This window comes from Rhinolophus hipposideros (assembly GCF_964194185.1).
Source record: "Rhinolophus hipposideros genome assembly, chromosome: 10".
In the NCBI taxonomy this organism is placed as follows: domain Eukaryota; kingdom Metazoa; phylum Chordata; class Mammalia; order Chiroptera; family Rhinolophidae; genus Rhinolophus; species Rhinolophus hipposideros.
The window spans coordinates 48,176,427-48,187,999 of record NC_138056.1 but is presented as its reverse complement, the minus strand read 5'-3'; the positions used below and the strand labels follow the sequence as shown (position 1 = coordinate 48,187,999).

At 41.8% G+C, this 11,573-nt stretch overlaps 1 protein-coding gene across 5 annotated transcripts in view; it reads right to left on the bottom strand.

Annotated features, from left to right (window-relative positions):
* Positions 1-7,103: 7,103 nt before the first annotated feature.
* The window catches only part of POLD3 (DNA polymerase delta 3, accessory subunit), a 58,973-nt gene continuing 54,503 nt past the window's right edge, over positions 7,104-11,573 (bottom strand). For all 5 annotated transcript variants that reach the window (XM_081061868.1, XM_081061870.1, XM_081061869.1 and 2 more), the window contains exon 12: positions 7,104-9,491. In XM_081061868.1, coding sequence (XP_080917994.1) covers positions 9,289-9,491 — 203 coding nt within the window. In that variant the 3' untranslated portion in view covers positions 7,104-9,288. The remainder of the gene's footprint in view (positions 9,492-11,573) is intronic.

Sequence of the window (11,573 nt, the reverse complement as noted above, 5' to 3'; positions counted from 1 at the left end):
GTGGTTGAGAGCCCACTGGCCCATGTGGGAATCGAACTGGCAGCCTTCGGAGTTAGGAGCACGGAGCTCTAATCGCCTGAGCCACCGGGCTGGCCCGTATTGTCTTTTTAGACTCTATTTTGTTTATTTCCACTCTGATCTTTAATATTTCCTTCCTCCTGCTCACTTGGGGCTTTGTTCTTTTTCTAGTTCCTTTAGGTGCAAGGTTAGATTGCTAGATATATTTCTTGTTTCTTGAGTTACGCCTGTAGTGCTATGAATTTCACTCTTAGGACTGCTTTAATTGTACCCCATAAATTTTGGGTCATTGTATTTTCATTTCCATTTGTCTCAAGGTATCTTTTGATTTCTTCCTTGATCTCACTGTTAACCTATTCATTGTTTAGTAACATGTTATTTAGGCTCCATGTTTTTGTGTTTTTCAGTTTTCTTGTAATTGATTTTTAATTTCATAGCATTGTCATTGGAGAAGATGCTTGATATGATTTAAATCTTCTATTGAGACTTGCTTTGCGGCCTAACAGGTGATCTGTCCTGGAAAATGTTCCATGTGTACTTGAAAAGAATGTATATTCTTTTGCTTTGGGTAAAATGTTCTAAAAATATCATTTAAATCCATCTGATCTAATGTGTCATTTAAAGCCACTGTTTCCTTTTTCATTTTCTGTCTGGATGATCTATCCATTGATTCTAAAGTCTCCTACTATTACTCTATTACTGTCAGCCTGTCTTTATGTCCATTATTATTAGCTTTATATATTTAGGTGCTCCTACATTGGGTGTGTAAATGTTTACAAGAGTTATATCCTCTTGTTGGATTGAGCCCTTTATCATTATGAAATGCCCTCCTTTGTCTCTTATTAGACTTTGTTTTAAAATCTATTTTGTCTAATATAAGTATTGCTACCTGAGCTTTATTTGTTTCCATTTGCATGAAATATCTTTTCCATCCTTCTATTTTCAGTCTGTGTGTGTCTTTTTATCTGAAGCGGGTGTCTTGTAGGCAGCATATGTATGGGCCTTTCCTGATTTATCCATTCAGCCACTCTATGTCTTTTGGTTTACATTAGTCCATTTACATTTAAAATATTGAGTGTGTACTTATTGCCATTTTATTGTTTTTTAAGTTAGTTTTGTTCTTCTCTGTTCCTTTTTATTCTCTTACATGTTGATGACTTTCTATAGGGTTGTGTTTGGATTCCTTTTTCTTTATTTCTTGTATATCTCTTATAGATTTTTTGTTTGTGGTTACCATGTGCTTCATATATACCAAGCTATATTTATAGCAGTCTCTTTTAAGTTGGTAGTTGCTTCAGTTCGAACACATTCAAAAATCACTACAATTTTTACTCACCCTCCCCATGTTTGTTTTTGTCATTATTTTTTACTTATTTTGTGCATGTGTTTGTGTATATCCCTTAATTTACTGTTGTAGTTACACATGATCTTCCTACTTTTGTCTTTTAACCTTTACACTAGCTTTATAGCTGGTTGATTCACTTTTATTAAATGTTTGCCTTTGTCAGTGAGAACTTTTTCCTTTCCTGTATTTTCTTAATTCATATTTTTGATGCTTTCTTTTCTACTTAAAGAAGTCCCTTTAACATTTCTTGTAACACTGGTTTAGTAGTGGTGAACTCCTTTAACTTTCTTTTTCCTTCTTTTTTTTTTAAATTTATTGGGGTGACAATTGTTAGTAAAATTACATAGATTTCAGGTGTACAATTCTGTATTATATCATCTATAAATCCCATCCTGTGTTCACCATCCAGAGTCAGTTCTCCTTCCATCACCATATATTTGATCCCCCTTTCCCTCACCTTCCCCCCCCCACCCCCTTACCCTCTGGTAACCACTAAACTATTGTCTGTGTCTATGAGTTTTTGTTTCTCATTTGTTTGTCTTGTTCTTTTATTGTTTTTGGTTTACATACCACATATCAGTGAAATCATATGGTTCTCTGCTTTTCCTGTCTGACTTATTTCGCTAAGCATTATGCTCTCAAGATCCATCCATGTTGTCACAAATGTTCCTATATCCTTTAACTTTTTATTTGAAACTTTGTCTCTCCTTCACTTCTAAACGATAGCCTTGCTGGGTAGAGTAATCTTGGCTGTAGGTCTTTGCTTTTCATCACTTTGAATATTTTGTGCCAATCTCTCTGGCCTGCAAAGTTTCTCTTGAGAAATCAGCTGATAGTTTTATGAGAGTTCCCTTGTATGTCACTGTTTTTTCTTGCTTTTAAGATTCTCTGTCTTTAACTTTTGGCATTTTAATTATGATGTGTTTTGGTGTGTGCTTCTTTGGGTTCATCTTGTTTGGGACTCTGTGCTCCCTGGGCTTGTATGTCTATTTCCTTCAATAGGTGAGGAAAGTTTTCAGTCATTTCCTCAACTAGGTTTTCAATCCCTTTTCTCACTCTCCTTCTAGTATCACTATGATGTGAATGTTGGTATGCTTGACGTTGTCCCAGAGGCCCCTTAAACTATCCTCATTTAAATTTTTTTTCTTTTTGCTGTTCTGATTGGTTGTTTTCTGCTATCTTGTCTTCTAAATGACTGATGCAATCCTCTCCTTCATCTCATCTGCTCTTGATTCCCTGTAATGTAGTCTTCAGTTTATTTATTGTAGTCTTCATTTCTTACTGGCTCTTTATTGTTTTCAATCTCCTTTTTAATATTTTCTTCTCTGTTGAAGTTTTCACTGAGTTCATCCAGCCTTCCCCTAAATTCATTGAACACCTTTATAAACAGTGTTTTGAATTCTGTATCTGGGAGATGTCTTGTCTCCATTTTGCTTAGTTCTTTTTCTGAGTTTTGTCCTGTTCTTTTATTTGGGACATGTTTCTTTGTCTCCTCATTTTGGTTGCCTCCCTGTTTTTTTCTCTGTGTATTAGATCTGCTACATCTCCCATTCATCGCAGAGTGGCCTTCTGTAGTAGGTCTCCTGTAGGGTCCAGTGGCATAGTTTCCCTGGTCACCTGAGCTCGGTCCTCCAGGTGTGTCCCTTGTGTGGGTTGTGTGTGCCTTCCTGTTATAGTTGAGCCTTGGTTGCTGTTGGCACATCAGGAAGTGGGACTGACTCTTAAGTTGACTGGCTGTGAGGGCTAGCTGTGACCACAGCAGGTGAGCTGTTGTGCAAGGGTTGACCCCATAGAGTGCGAGTTGCTTTAGTGGAGTGATGGTGTCAGCTGAGTCTGCCCTTCAGGTATGTCATTTGTTGAGCTGGTTGGGTGGTTCTTTGGTTTGTTCTGAAACCAGAGCCTCTTGGTAGGGGTTCTGGTGGAGGCATGGTCAGCCATCGCTTGGGGTTTCTTGGTAGGAGCTACATAGTGATCTACAATCAGTTGTCACTTTTGCTGGGCTTGGGGACACTTTGGAGAGGCTATGTTGTGAACTGAGGTTAGCTGCCAAGTGCTCGACTTGGGACCCCTTTGGTGGGCTCCACAATGTGAGGCTAGCTGCCACTTGTGTTGGGCTTGTGGCTGGTTAGTTGAAGCTATGTTCCAAGCCAAGACTGGCTGCCACTTATGCCAGGCTTAGGGCCACCTAAGGGGGGTTACAATGCAAGTTGAGACTGGTTGCCACTTGTACCAGGCTTGGGGCCACTTAGCAAGAGGTACAGTGCATACTGAGGCCAGCCACTGCTTGTTTGGGGTTTGTTGACCTTTGAGAAATTTTAGGAAAGACCACAGCAAGAGCTGAGGCAGTCCACTTGTATGGAAAAGACATTGGAAGAGGTTTGGGACAGGTGCACGAGTTCATTGGGGTGGGGTTATAGGCAATCACTAGGGAGGGGCAAACAGTGTTAGCTAGATTAATGGAAAGCACAGATTTGGTGCCCAACTGTGCCTGCTGGCTGGGTGGGGAAAATGTTCAACAAAGGAATAATGCTGCCTGCTAACATTTCTATGCCTGGAAAGAGATGTGCTGATCCCTGCCCCTCTAACCTTCACCCTGAATCTAGTCAACTCAGTTCCTTCCTGTATGTCCCTGGCACTTTCTGAGCTGTTGACCCTGTGATGGAGCCCAGAACAAGTGAGTTTATGATGAATGAGTCTGTGCACAGCCCCTCAAGAGGAGTGCCTTTGTCTCCAGCAGCCCTGTCTCACTCAGATGTAATCCCTGCTGGTTTCCACAGCCATACATTATGGGACTGTCTTCCCAGCACTGGTGTTGCGGGCTGGGGAGCCAAGTTTGGGACTGGGACACCTTGCTCCTCAGAGGGACCTCCACAGCTGGGATGTCCTTCCTGAGTCTTAATTGCCACACTGTGGGTATATGTCCTGTCTGTTCTACATCTCTGCCCCTCCTACCAGTCTCAACATGGCTTTTTTATATACTTAGTTATAGGAATTCTGTTCAGTCTTCAGGTGGTTCTCAATGATGGTTGGTCTATAATTTAATTGATTTTGATGTGGTCATGGGAGGTGAGCACAGCATTTATTCTGCCAATAGTCTGTTGTCTATCTTTAACTTTTGCCATTTTAATTACAACATGCCTTAGTGTGGGTCTGTTTCCGTCTTTAGTACTCTGTGCTTCCTAGACCTGGATATGTTTCCTTTCCCAGGTTAGGAAAGTTTTCAGTCATTATTTATTCAAATAATTCCTCTTCTGAAATCCTTATAATGTGAATGTTTGTGTGCTTCATGTCCCAGAGGTCCCTTAAACTATCCTTCCAAAAAATTTTTTTTGAAAATTTTGTTTTTCTTTTTGCTGTTCTGATTGAGTCCCACTAGTCTGTCTTCCAGTTTGTTGATACATTCTTCTATATTAGCTAATCTGCTGTTGATTTCTTTGAGAGTATTTTTCATTTGTTATTGTATTCAGGTCTGCTTGGTTCTTTATTATACTTTCTAACTCTTTGTTGAATATCTCTCTAAATTCCTTTATTCCATTGTCAAGTTTGTTGAGCATCCTTATGACTGTTTAAATTCTTTATCAGGCAAGTTACTTATCCCCTGGGGATTTTTGTCCTTTCATTTGAGAGATATTTTTCTACCGTCTCATTTTGTTTGACTTTCTGTGTTTATGTGAATCAGACAAAATACCTCTCTCCCAGTCTTGAAAAATTCTCCTTGTGTAGAAGTGATGTCTGTATCGATTGTGTGTGGGGTAATTTTGGCAAGCTGATCGGATCCAAGTGGGTGCCTATGGTACGTTAGGTGCCAGCCTACTTATCTGGAGCAGCTCTGGACAAGGAGGCCAGGTGCATGTAGTAATATCCTATTGATCCTGCCTGCTCCCTTTGCTCAGAGACAAAATGAGTTCTGGGTGATGTGGCCAGGAACTTACTGTGAGGTCTTGCAGGTAGGCCAGGGAACTTGGATAGAGCTCCTGCATGCCCTATTGAGGTAGAGAAGAAGGTAAACAATGGTGCTCACCAGCACTTTTGATCCTGGAGAATTTCTGCAGCTCCTGGAGAACTCCCACAGCCCCCCAGTCTTTTCTAGGTCTCTCTCGTTTGTTGTGGAGAAAGTGATCTCACATAGAAGTACATCTGTGTAGAGTGTGTGTGCTGGATAGTTAATGGAGGCCAATTGGAGCCAGGCGGGTGATCATTGCGCCTGGAGTGCTGGTTTGCCGAGCTAAAGCGGCCCGGGCAGGGAGGTCAGATTCATGTGGTGACACCCTGTTGGTCCTGCTTGTTCCCTTTGGGTTGAAATGGGCTCCAGGCTAAGTGGCTGGGAACATGTTGCAGTTATCTTGCAGGGAGGCCCGAGAACCTGGATAAAGCCCCTGCCCAACGTACAAGAGGTGGAAGGGGAGCAAACAATGGTGCTCACTGGCTCCTCCAATTCTGAAGAGTTCCTGCAGATCCCACAGAGCTCCCATGGTTTCCCAGCCTTCTCTATTTGGCCTCTTTCATTTGTTGTGCAGATGTTCAATCAGCCTTCAGTTGTCTTTCAGGAGGAATTGCTGTCTACATAGGTGTACATTTCAGGGTGCTTGTGAGGGGGGCGAGATTAGTGTCCTCCTACAGTGCCGCCATCTTGGACCTGTCTCTCTTAAATGAGAATCAACTTCTAATGTTATTCCTTGTCTCAAAATTCTTCACTTGGCCCTCATAGTCTTCAAATAAAATCTAGACTCCTTAGCAGGACCCAAACTTCATTTCTCAATATATTTTCCTCCCTATTCCCAAATTCTGGTCCCTCACTGCCCCCAGAAGCCATGTTCCTCTGCCTAGAAAATCCTTTCCATTCCACTTGGTAAAACTACTCATCCTTCAAAAACTTGTCTTCCTCTCCTCCAGGAAGACTTGTTCCATACCTTCACTCCTATGAGCTCCGAGGACTCTGTGCTACTACCACACTCATCATATGACATTATAATTTCATTTTACTGGCTTGGCTCTTCCACTAAATCCTCAGAACAATACCAAATCCTAGGATTCTATTATATCCTCTAGTGCCCGGGTCAGAGGCCTGACACATAGTAGACACAATAAATGTTTTAGTGAATAGTGAATGAAGCAATCTATGAATCTCTTTGAATAAGATAATATCTAATTTTTCTAAAACCTGCCATAAAATAGGACAACTATCTTCCCCCTTTGGACCACATTTATAGCCAGAATGATGACTTGGAAAGAGTAGACGTGGTTCACATCCTTGATAACATCGGTAGCTGAATGCATCATTTATGACATCAGGAAGGTCGCCACCATTTGTAGAGCACCTATGTACTGAGCACTCAGTAAATTCAGTATTTAGAACATAAATACTGAATTTATGCTATACATACATTCTGTCATCACAATTTATGGTAACTCCTTTTAGCTCTCTTTTGGTAAAGAACCTGAGGCTAAGGAATTTGCCCAAGGTCACATAGTTAGCAAGTGGTGAAGCCAAACTAATACAATGTGCTAAATCAGGAGTAGATTTTCTTCTAAATGAACTAAAAAATGAGGTTGGCTGGAACTAAGATTTCCCACAGGGCTGAAAATATGATGAAGGCAGCAAATAACTTGTCCATCTCAGACTATGGGTATGCAGTTTTAACAATATAAACTAAAAACCAGCCGTGTTCCTGTTCAGCTTAAATAATTGCACACACTATTGCCATCCTGTCAAATAACAGACTCATCAGACATTCAGTTTGAAGCACTGTTTTAAAACAACTTCTCAAGTTTATTTAACTCATGTGGATAACATGGTAGTTTTGTATAAAAAGAAGAAAAAGCCACCACTTACTAAGTCTTGCAGACAGCTCAGAGTTTAGGCAGTATTCTGGGCATAGTGATCACAGGATCACAATCACAGGATTTGCATTATCCTTCCAACCAGCACCAGAGTTTTCCAATTCAAAATTTAGTTTATTAGCGTCTCAGCATAATAATTTTTAAAAGACTGAATTTAAGTTTTCATTTCCATTTAGAAAAATGACTACGTTTTCCTTGATTCTTCTCCAGAAGTTGTTTGTAAAGGTTTTAAGTCCAGGCATTCCATCCTTTTCTCCACCTTTTCCATTGAAAAAGAGAAGGTGTTTGGAATATGTCAAACCTTTACTCAACTTGCTACACACAAAGCCTCTGCCTTTTCAAGTCCTAGATGTAATGCCAAGGCCATCTCCCAATCCTGTGGTCTTAAGTCCATTGGGTGCCTGGCTTGAGAGCACTGGGTGACAGTTGCTAAAGAAACTGCTATTGGGGCAGCCTGATGGCTCAGTTGGTTATAGAGCGCGAGCTCTTAACAAGGTTGCAGGTTCAATTCCCACACGGGATGGTGGGCTGCACCCCCTGCAACTAGATTTGAAAATGGCGACTGGACTTGGAGCTGAGCTGCGCCCTCCACAACTAGACTGAAGAACAACTTGACTTGGAGCTGATGGGTCCTGGTAAAAGCAGTTACCCAATAAAAATTAAAAAAATAAAACAAGAAACTGTTAATCCAAGGATAGTCATAATCCTAACTTTAAACAGTAGATGGCTGACTGTCACTTAGCACACACACACTAGTCTAAGGTGAAAAGGGCAAGTCAGCCACCCCTCGTCTGGTCACAGTGAGTCACACCAGCAGCTGAGCTTGTGTTCCTTCCCCCAGAGCTCGCTGTGCAAGACCACCACAGCATGACCTCTACTGAGCCCACTGCGCAGCCATAATGGAAGTTGCTAAACTCATCACTGGAATGGATGATTTTCCTTAAGTCACAAATGAAAATGTTTTACTTATTACTAGTTTACACCTACTTACAACTCAATCACTCCACCTCTTCTTGGGGAGCCTAGACTTTTAGGCAAATGGGAGGGTTAAAAATGCCGAGGAATAACACCGATATTGCAAATGTGTGCTTCGTTCTTCCTCATGACCCTCCTGGAAAATTGCTGTTTCTGAATGTTCAATTTCCTTAAGAAAAAGAAATTTTACTTAACTGTTGTATACTGTACGTAGTAAGGGATTTCTCTTTTCAGCCTTTAATTCTATAGGTTTCTCTCTCTAGGTATTGAAAGTGGGAAAGAGGGGAGGAGACAAAAATCACCGACGGTATAAAGCACGCGCTGTGTCACCACCATGACAGCCTCTAATACCCTCAATGCTGACTCTAAGTAATTTCTGGTGGAGTTGAATACATTACATTTCTATTTGTGCTGTGCTTGAGGCGTTTCCCTAACCACTAATTGCCAGAGAAGGTCTAGAGAGCTTTTGTGAAAGGGGTAGAACACAAGTAATGTGCTGCTATGCAGCCGGGTGTCAGTGTACTTTCTGATGGAGGAAAAGAGGATTACAGGGAGATTTTTGTTTCAGCCTTTAGTCCAACCAAGTTAAGAGACTTACAAAAAACAGCTGCAAACAGAACTGTGGTAGTGGGGAAGGGATGACGGGGAGTTGTAAACACATCCAGTAAAATTCAGGGATAAAAGAATACCCACATAAGTCCACAGAATACAAAGGAACGAGGAGGAACCCCCTGAACCACAAGCGGATCAGGGCACAGGGTAGGTAGGGCGCAGAGAATTCGCCACTAAACGGCTTCAGTGAGAATTCTGAAACCTGTTCCAATTTTCTTTTTTTTTTTTTTTTTGGAGTAAATTCTTCTCCTGACAAGTCAAAGATTGTGCTTAAAAAATGTCATTAGACGGTACCAGCTTTTTAAATATTCTTTTGCCCCTTGCTTCCAGGTGATTTCCTTTTGGTTACAAACCAACAGTAGACATCTTGCTGGATGGAAGAAGTTTTCTGACATAGGTGAGGCGTGGCGTTGGATGAACTTACACAGTAAGTGAGAGTCTGTATGTCTTGGTCTTCTCCCTGACCACTCCATGTCTGACCTAACAGAGATGGCAGCTCACTTTTTCTGGAAGAAGCCAGTAATGGACACTTGTCTATTGGCTTTGCCCAGAGCAGCAGTCCCTTTCTTGGGGCCCTTTCGTTCCTCTTTGGGTTCTTTTTTCACAGCCATGGTGGGGGGCCTGTGTATGGAGGATGTCTTCATCTTCAGTTCCTCTTCGCTATCTGTGCAGGATTCACTTTCATAGACTTTTTCAGTGACTGGTTGGAGAAGGGAAAAATGGGTTGAGTCATTTAGAACACGATTCTATCAAGAGAATGAGATGTCTTGTTCACCCAGGGCCCTCAGACCCTCTGATCAAAGGAGGTGTGCTCATCTTCTACCAAAGCTTTTTCCCACTGGGAGATCAGATCAAGCCCCAGGTAGGAAGTACATGGTATCTTGAGTTGACACAGCCTATAGTTGGGGCTTAGAATCAAAATATTCACGCAGCTTCCCTCACTGCTATGTCCCATGCTTTTAAACGGGCCCGTATCATTTGACTGTCCGAATCCTGCCCCTGTGTCTGTGCTAGCTAACTTCCTGAGTTCAGACGGAACTGTCTGTATCTCAGACACCTACTTCTACCCCCATATTTTGACTGACTTCTTTGAGCTCCCCTCCCTGACCCACAGTGCCTGCCTATTTCCATTGCTTGTTTTCCTGGTCTCAATCTCTGCCCTATTTGCCAGTCTCCAGCCTGTCTAGCTAGGCTCGCCACCATGGACCCTCCCGACTTGCTCTATCCTAATGTCACCCACCCTCTGCACATCCTAAGTACAGAGAATGGGAGGTAACTCAGTTGTTTGGTTCTTAGGTCTGAACGACTGCTAATTAACCCAAGATTTAGTGGTCCACGTCATGAAGATAACTGTCCCAAGCAAACTCTATCAGATGACAAGCTTGATCGTTTTAAGGAAGGAAAATGATAAAATGAAAAACATAGTTACCGATTCTTACTCCCTATCAGCCAAAGGAATATTTTACCTTCTCCCCTGCCAATAAAACTCCCTGAACCCTCCCCAGTGAACTTTGAAAAGAATTATACCAGCGAGCAGTCATTGTGAGGAAGCCCCAAAGGGCACAGACAATGGCTTCCGACAATGAGGTCACGGAATTGAGGAAGGTGTCTCTCCAACGTTGCAGCAATGCCTACACCAACCACAAGAAACAGTTCCATCCACCTCCCTCTGACCTTAGAGAGCTGAAGCAGCGATATAACCAATGCCATCTAATTCTTTCTCAGCCTTCCTGGCTGCAGCAAGTGATGAAGAAGCAGTAAAGAAAAACATCTTTTCTTAGATGAATAGAGTAAGCCAATATGCATAACGTTCACATGATTACAGTGAAAGGAATTTTTTCGCATTTAAGAACAATGATAGTTTTAAGCTCTTAATTATTGATCATGTCTTTCTAATAAAATATATTAGTCAAATTGTTCTAGCGGCATAGGTTTTGGAATCAAATTTATCTAGGTTCTAATATCTAGTCTGCCATTTATATAATCTCAAACTTGAACGGGCATCACCATCACCCAGAGGGCTTGTTACAACACAGATTGCCAGGCTCTTTTTCCAGTTTCGGTATCAGGAATGGACCTGAGAAGCTGCTTTCCTAACACGTCCTCAGGTGACGCTGTCGCTTTTCTTTCCTCTCCTGTAAAATGGGCGTATGTTACCTTCCAGAACATACAGGTGTGTGTGGTCATCTTTGGCAAGCACCGTTCAGTGCTATTTTTTCCCTCACAATGGGCCCTGCTGAAGGTCGACAGGCTGTTGCCGTTGGAGCATTCCTTCACCTTATCTTTCCAATGCCATTAGGTTACATAATGAACAGTGCCCTCCCTAAGAGTTCCTAGGATTCGTCATTACTTTCAAGAGCCTAGAATTTACTTTGCTGACTCCTGCCAACTTAGAGGCTAAAAACACTGGTAGGTTAAATATATATTAGGTGGTATTCCCACTGTCACCTGTGCTCCACAGAGCAGAAGGCATTAGACTCTCCCAGGAGTTTGTTAGAAATGCAGAATCTCAGGCACTACCCCAGCCTACTAAATTGGAATTTGAATGTTGGCAAGATCTTCAAGTAATGCATATACTCAGCAAAGTTTGAGAAATGTTCCTTTAAGACACTTAGGGAATTTCCATGGTGTATACCTATCAGGTTCAGCAATTACGACCCCATACCACTGTCACCATCTCATACACAACTTCAAAAGCATTATGTAACTGGATTACTGGAACAAAATTATGAGCTGTTATTTACTCAGTATCTCAAAGTCCGAGGGAATCTGAAGAGCCATC